The 8819-nt window shown below is 35.2% G+C and overlaps 1 protein-coding gene across 2 annotated transcripts in view; it reads left to right on the top strand.

Annotated features, from left to right (window-relative positions):
- Positions 1 to 8584, top strand: part of LOC125660376 (uncharacterized) — a 21542-nt gene extending 12958 nt beyond the window's left edge. Inside the window, exons 4-5 of one of the 2 annotated variants that reach the window (XM_056148944.1) lie at positions 1222 to 1500; positions 7256 to 8584. In XM_056148944.1, coding sequence (XP_056004919.1) covers positions 1222 to 1500; positions 7256 to 7341 — 365 coding nt within the window. In that variant the 3' untranslated portion in view covers positions 7342 to 8584. Of the gene's footprint in view, positions 1 to 1221; positions 1852 to 7255 lie in introns of those variants that run through there. The other variant, XM_056148943.1, reaches the window with a different exon arrangement.
- Positions 8585 to 8819: the final 235 nt, after the last annotated feature.

Here is an 8819-nt window from a genome sequence, read left to right as displayed (position 1 = left end):
ACTCTCATATGTCATGTATGCATTTCTTGTGACAAAACCTTTTTTCGAGTCAAAGTTTCTAAACTTGTGACCTTGACTTTAAAGAAAATCTAACCTCTTAAATATCTCTTGAATTATTTAAGCCAGGGCTGTCATATTTTGCATATAGATTCTTTATGGCAAGACCTTTTATGTGAACCATGGTGTTTGGACTTGTAACCTTAATCTTTGACTTTGACCAATATTTATAAAAACCTGACCTAATCAATATTTCCTGAACTATTTAACGTAGAACTTTCATATTTCGTGTATGGGTTTCTAAAGACAAAACCTTGTGATATTCTCCAGAATAGCAAGGACATATTAGTCAATGTTGGTGTTGAGGCATTCACATGTTGTGTGAGTTCATATTCGGTTATGTCGTGACTCATTGGGGCCACAATGTACATATATAGGTTGGGGCCCACAATATGGGGTTAAGTTTTTCATGGGAATAAAGATTGAAGAAAAATATGTTACAAATCACAACAGCTGGACAAAGTCAGGACCAATGGGACTAAGGTGAGCGATGTGGCCCATGAGCCTCTTGCTATGATCGACCGAGTCACAGACAATACTTTATAAACAAACAAAAAATACTCAAACTGTATGTTTGTCAATTAGGAATACATTATCTTATATCTAAAATACATAAGGCGGTATAGATTTATCATTATACAGTTTCGCGTTTCGTTTTATCCGAAAATCGACATGACCCGGCTTTTCTGTAGTAATACCTTATACATATTTATCATTACATATGTTAGATTTCTTCCTATAGATTCTAGAATGCATACCCGAGTTTTTACTGAGCCAAAAAGCCCTTAGTGTAAATGCCCGAGGACTACTTTAACTCAATTGGGATGTCAGATTTGCTTACATAAGACTGTGGCGTCGCATCTTTGTATCTGTTCGCAAATGATAATAGACGTAAACAATTTTTCTGCTACTGAAATGTAAACGAACGTGCGCTTCTAGACTTTGAAATTTGTAGAATTCGAAGAAATGTAATAAAACAGTTTTCAACTGAATATCGGGAAATAAGACCGTCCTCGGAATACCGGGAAATAAGATTTACGCGAAAACAAAAGTTCTCTGAATGGAAGCTGAACAACATGAACTCACGAAAATTTCAAATATGACAAATTTATTTGATTCACGCACTCTCAGTTTGTGTAATCGAACATTTCTTGTTATCTATAGCTGAAAAAGCATACATAACTAAAGACGACTTCAAAATACTGATGAAAGATAACTGGTCAACAGGAGAAGAGATCAAGGCACAGCTTGTGGGTGCCATTAAAGAACTTTACTGTGCAAATGGTGAAGAATCTGTGAACAATGTCAAAATCTCCATAGAGGATTTCATCAGCACACTCACCACGGCGGGCGAGGAACCGCTCAGCGAAGAAGAGGCTAGCATCATCATGGCGGAATTAAAGAAAATGGACTCCGTCGGTATAGGGAAAATAACGGGCCAAGGTAGGCATTGTACTGCTGCTTTTGTCTTGTGTAAGTTGCTTTTACAATTTGATTGCATGCATTGCTCAAATCACAAAACAAAAAAAACAAACCAAAAAAAACAACACCCCTCAAATGGGGATATCATGTAAAACTTATACGGTACCAATTTTGATGCACCAGATGCGCATTTCGACAAATAATGTCTCTTCAGTGATGCTCAACCGAAATGTTTGAAATCCGAAATAACAATGAAGTTTTAGAGCTATTATAGCCAAAAACAGCGTGCCAAAAAAAGTGGAGTCAAATTCGTCTAAGGATAAGAGCTATGCATGAGGGAGATAATCCTTAATTTTGAAATGAATTTCTAAATTTTATAAAAGCAATTAAATTAAATCTCAGTTGAATCTTAAGATTTTCTTGTATCTATAAAACTTTGTGGGTGATTTTATAATGGCCCTGTTAGTACAGAATTTGTTCAACTTTGAAACTATTATGGTTGAAACACTATAATCCAATGCTGACCCAACGTTAAAACATAAACATTAATATGTTAACAAATTTTCAATATTCAAACATGATTAAACTAAAGAATAGCATCTTTTCAACATTGAACTAAACGCGGTTTATCAACGTTGAAACGTGAAGCAAAATGTTTTCATAGTTTAACATTGATTTTTTTAACGCATTGATTTTGTTAACGTTAAAGCAAGGCTAGGAATGCTACATCTTGATTTTAAGTAGTAAATTTATATAAAAGTTTATAAAACACGGGTCAGTTCCATAGAGTTTTATGGTTGATTTTGAAATTTTATTAACCATGATAGATGTTAAAGGCAAACTGACAACTCAGCTTTATGACAAACAGGAGGACTTCAGTCTCTCTATCGTCAACACCCCATATTTATGTATCAATATTCCATTATCACCTGCATGTGGTGTTTATATCTCTCAACTGATTCGATACGCAAGAGCTTGTTCTGCTTATGATCAGTTTTTAAATCGAGACAGGCGACTGACAAACAAGTTGACGTTACAGGGTTTTCAACAGTCTCGTTTAATGTCAGCATTTCACATATTAAGCTTATATGATCATTATAACGATCTAGTTTGCCAATACAACCTGTCATTTGGGTCAAATGCTGTTCGAGGTGTTTCATACAAATTGTTAGACCGTTCCTTACGCACTGATTTTGACTACGGATAACTCCGTTTGCCTGATCAAGATATAGGGCTCACAGCGGGTGTGACCGGTCGACAGGGGATGCTTACTCCTCCTAGACACCTGATTCCACCTCTGGTATATCCAGAGGTCCGTGTTTGCCCAACTCTTAATTTTTTATTCCTTACAGGAGTTATACGATTGATCATTCAACGGTAAATCGAGACCAAATTTTATTTCTTCAATTTGTAATTTTGCGAAAATTAAGAAATATTTTGAATTATGATTCTATAATCAAAAGTACATAGAATTTTATATATATAGTGCTTTTTAAATATTTCTTTTCTGGCCTTGTGTCTTTTTAGATTCGACACTTTAGCAAAGTAGGGTGTTGTTGGGTTTTCGTGCTTATGAAAGGTGCTATATAGAGGCATATGTTCCCGCTATTCAATAGATAACATGTAAATATTAACTGTATTTAAATCAATATCAAAGCAATGTTCAACATGTATTCGATACATTATCAACATAAATTCAAACGTTTAACTCTCATCATGTTAGATGTGATATTTTGTGTGCAGCAATTCTAGAATGTATGCATTATTTTGACAGACTGAAATGTGAGTGTTGCGGATTTTCTTTTTGTGTCACAGTTAGTTCAAGGTCACACTAATGTCATACCAACATGACCTTGAACTTCCATTCGAGCAGATATAAATTACATATACTTGCAATTCTTAATTTGCAGCACAATCACTATGTGAACAATTTATGTTTGTTTGATAAGCACAACTAAGATACACTGGCAAATTCAATAATACTTATTTTAGATTTTTGTACATTGGTCGTTTTACATGCATGTAATTATGAAGACTAAACTTAATGTACTCCTGATTTGAAAACAGCGTGGTTAGAAGGTACCAAAAACAAAAACAAAAAAAACACCGTCCGTTAAAAGTCCTTTCTTCGGGAAATTTTTTCCAAAAGATATCACGTGTACCGGAAGGGATGGACCAATCGTTCGCATCTCAAGACGAGCATCTCAAAACGAAGATATGAGCATCTTAACTTGATAGTGATCACTGTTATCAACAATGTTACGTTTTACCTGTTTCTTTCTTTGACAAATAAAAACGTTTTTATTTCAAATTCTAGCTATTTTTTTCACCGAGCAAAATGTTAAAATGGGAAAGACAATGCCTTCAAAAAGACGGTAAATTAAACGATTTTGTCCGAACATTGGAATTAAAAATAACACTAGAGTTCAATAGAAGCTTTGCTCCATGCGTTTGTACCAGAAAATATGAAAAAACATTTCCATCTGTACGATTATGTAAAAGTAACATGATAAGTTCAAATAATGATTTTTTTTATCTTCATTTCAACAGAAAATCTCTGTTATATGAAATTAATCATGAATAAAATTTTACCACATAAAGCTTAACATCGTTATTTAGAAGGCTTAGAAAATTATATTTTGTAATTCCATGCGTAGGTTTGACCTAAACTCACAGCTCATTAACGTCCAAATTATGTTTAAACGTGTGAATTGTGTACTTTCTGATCAAGTTGGGAAGGATTAATGAAAGAGCTAGCTGAATTAAAGCGTGCATTGCAGGGGACAGGTTAAGGCGGATGTTGTCTGTCCTGATGGAGAATAGGTTCTCAGGTCTCTATGTTTTAAGGCGGATGCTGTCTGTCCTGATGGAGAATACGTTCTCAGGTCTCTATGTTTTAAGGCGGATGCTGTCCGTCCTGATGGAGAATACGTTCTCAGGCCTCTATGTTTTAAGGCTGATGCTGTCTGTCCTGATGGAGAATACGTTTTCAAATCTCTATGTTTTATGTTTACCTTTTCACTTTATATACACCTTAGTCTATCGTGTTCTTTATCCATAATTAGATCATTAAAATACACACACACACAACACACACACACACACACACACACACACACACACACACACACACACACAGAGAGAGAGAGAGAGAGAGAGAGAGAGAGAGAGAGAGAGGATATGACGGGTAGAGTATCTAAAGTTATGATAACAATTACATGTATACATGTGTAGTGATCACGGAGAATAATATTTTTTGTACAAATAAATCTTCTCAGCTTCCAATACCTTGCTTTCCCTTGAACCTTTCCCTTGTATTAAGTAATTACAGATTATGTAAAGGAGAAAGAATGACAACAGTGCATTATATGAGAGAATAGACCTGGTGAAGATTACAGAGATTGTAGGGTCATTAACTCCATTGTTAACAAAATAGGCATTCAAAGGTAAACGGGAGTTGGAGGAATCTTTTTTTACCAACCATTCAAAGGGTATGGCAGACATGTTTGACTACGGATAACTCAGTTTGCCTGATCGGAATATGTGGCTCACGGCGGGTGTGTACGGTCGACAGGGGATGCTTACTCCTCCTAGGCACCTGATCCCATCTCTGGTATATCCAGGGGTCCGTGTTTGCCCAACTCTATATTTTGTATTGGTTATATGAGTTATGAGATTGATCAATGTTCGTTATCTTCACCTTTCATTTAATATATTTCTTTTGAAATTGACGTTTTTTTCAACATCGACATTGAATACCTGTTTGTAAACTAATTCGATCCGGTTTTTAGTACCATCGGTCCGCGTTATCAAGTCAAAGAGTGTATTGGCTGCTCCATTTAAAGTAACGATTTTATTTTAGTACTTAAATCTAGTTCATATTCTTTAATAAAACATGAAAATATAAATATAAACAGTAGAATGTCTTTCTTTGTTGTTTTATCGGGTGACAGGAGGGAATCCGGGAATTGCGGTTAGGGGGCGCAACGTTAAACTCATAATTACTCAGTAAAACGTGCTTATTGTACTTGCTAATATCGATTAAAAGAAAATATAACTCCAAAATTCGATGACAGAAGCACACAATTGTAGTCAACCGAATTTTCGCTGTCATTTGAGCGAACGAGTCACGTAAATCAAAACAGCTCGACAGTTTATTAATATGTTTTCTTGAGGCTGTTTATGTGATTAAAGAACCCATAAAATCGATATTAGTAAGTACAAGAAGCATCGTTTTATTGATTAATTATGAGTTTAACATTAAATTCGGCTCGCAAGTATTTAAAATCGGTCCGAGAATGCCGCCTCCAGCTGGAGGCGGCGAATTTCCAGTTTACGTAATGGCACCGGTTCTGACGTTTTCCTGGCACGGTAAATAGCAAAATCATAAAAAAGCCAGAAAAACGTAAGATATTTTGGACTAGTGTAAAACATGATATACACAGATCTCAGAAATTTTGGGAAAATAGCACGTGATATGCAAATAAGATAGTCACGTGGTTAGCACTGGTTAATGTGTAAAAAGACAGGCTGTCTTTTGAAGCTGTTTTCATCTACCGGGTATATCTCTACAACATTAGTTGTTGGGTTTTTTTTATGCCCCCCCCCCCCTTCAAAGAAGAGGGGCATATTGGTTTGCACCTGTCGGTCGGTAGACCACATGTTGTCCGCTCAATATCTTGAGAACCATTCACTTGATGATAATGCTATTTCATATGTGGGTTCGTTATAAATAGAAGAAGACCCCTATTGTTTTTCAGATCCAAAGGTCAAGGGTCAATCTACTCTGGACATAGGAATATAATGTCCGCTCAATATCTTGAGAACCCTTTGCTTGACAGACATCAAACTTGGCACACTGGTACATCCTAAGGAGTAGATGACCGAGTTTAAGGTCATATGGTCAAAGGTCAAGGGTCAAACTGGGCATAAGAATATACTGAACATTCAATGTCTAGAGAACCCTTTGCTTGACAGACATCAAGCTTGGTACACTGGTACAGCATAAGGAGTAGATGACCCCTGTTGATTTTTAGGCCACATGGTCAATCCACTCTTGACATAGGAAGATATTGTCTGCTCAATATTTTGAATTGATGATACTACTATCAATTAAATGATGTTTGTGTATAACCATTTTCAATTTTGCACCATGGGGGGTATATGTGTTTTACAAACATTTTTTGTTTTTGTGTATGTATGTACATTTAATAGAGTTCTTTGTTTCGTTTTATTCATAAAATACCGTAGTATTAAGATTAATTAAATTTATCAGAATTATTAAAATCTAAAATCGGAACATATACACATTTAATTGTTTTTTTACCCTTGTATGTGATTTTCTCTGCATCTTTCTGATACAGATACAACATGTGTACGTACGACCGATCCTGTGACGGAATTTTTTTTTTTGAGTGATGTAAACGACAGGGGTATTGATTCTTCTTAGTACTTCCTTATCGAAGGGGATAGGCATACGCGTTAAAATTTACAATGTACCTTTTAATTAATGCACCCAATCTCGCACATACGGAAAGCGCATTGAAAATAAATTATTTTCAATGCGCTTTCCGTATGTGCGAGATTGGGTGCATAATAACAGGGTGGTTTTTCAATATATCATGGTTATGAAATGGTTCGTAATTGATAAGAACAACCATAGAACTTCATTGTACTCAGCGTAAAACGAAACTTACATCATCTTATATTAGTAACAAATGACAAATGGGGATGATTAAAACTGACTGATATATGTCAATTATTTTTTTCCCTTTAGAATTGATTGAATTCTTCCAAGGTGTGTCAAAAAAGGAAAATTCCTCACTGGAAAGAAGAACGATAGAGCAGGAAGGATCGGAGTGACATCAGCGTCATAGTGATCATCATAGAGACATTATCTAATAAAACTGTGTATCAATACAAATAACATATATACATGTATGTTAGATTGTTAGCATAACCCCACCCCACCATGATGATACAAGAACATAATAAGGATATAGCGTGTGATGAGTGATATTTTAGATGTAATCCTTAAGTATAATGACGTATGTTACCCATTATAATTGTACGTGTGTGTTGTCACAGTAGTGATCACGCTGAGAATTTCATAAGATTACATAACACGTGACATTTCATTAGGTCCTGGGATTAGTCTTGTACATGTAATATAGTGAAGGGGTCGCATTAGTACTGTTAAGTGTACGATCGAATGGAAGCAGCATGCAAGTGCCTGTGATTACGGCCAAGAACTTGTTTAAAAAATAGGGGAACTGAAAACTTGATTTAAAATGATTGAGAATTTGAAATATTGTTGTAGATTTTATTTCATGATTCTTCCATAAAACATGCTGCTCGAATATTTAATAGCAGTTTTCAAAAGCAGAAAGTTGCGTAACATGATGAAATTGGAACCCTTTTATAAACCGATCTATGTCGAGATCGCAATACATCTGCGTTGGTTGCTTGAAATAACCTTTGATGACGACAGAATCTTGAGATTATAACCTGATACACAGACATTTTTTAAGCTGATTTGATACTATTTAAAGAACCTCTCAATATTTTGCACCAATTCTACGTGGATTTATATTTCCAATTGTTTTTTATTTTGCTGAAGCCTTGAGTACATTTTTTCTACAAAAGTGCATGTTTCTGATGATAACCAGTATGTGTTTGTTCCCCCTCATTATAATGTCACGTGTCATTACACAAATATTTTCTCATTTTGTTGCAAAAGGAAAATCTCAATTTGTCTTTTAGGGAATGAAGCTCTTTTTAAATAACCATTTTATACGAGGTGTACATTCATCTGCGCTTCCTCTTTTCAAAACCATATACCATATTATACTATGTAACATAATACTTGATATGTGTTAAATAAAACTGTATAATATTTAAGAAATGAACATCACTTTTGAGCTGTTCATGGTCAGTATTCATGAGTTCACGGATTTGGATTTGAGGCAAATTCTGTGAATCGCGCTAGCGATTCACAGATAATTTGCCTCAAATCCAAATCCGTTCATATTGACCATGAACAGCTCAAAAGTGATGTTCATTTCTTATATTCATTTACTGAAACACCGTTTGTTTACATTACTTCTATTTTGTTGCATAAAACGAACTCCTAGCCTCTGTCACAGTAGTTATTGTGACGTACGTCAACACATAGACATAACGTCACATTTCGTCTCACCCTGCCTTTTATCAGCATTGCAAGGTGCACTGTATTTTGGACGTAGGCGACAGCAAGGTTGGGATGATAATCCACGTAAGTTTACAATCTTAATCCAAAGGTGTGACTTGCAAGATCTTTGTAACACATGTTGTATTTTTTT

Source organism: Ostrea edulis, chromosome 9 (assembly GCF_947568905.1).
Source record: "Ostrea edulis chromosome 9, xbOstEdul1.1, whole genome shotgun sequence".
Lineage (NCBI taxonomy): Eukaryota > Metazoa > Mollusca > Bivalvia > Ostreida > Ostreidae > Ostrea > Ostrea edulis.
This window is presented reverse-complemented; position numbering and strand designations above follow the sequence as displayed.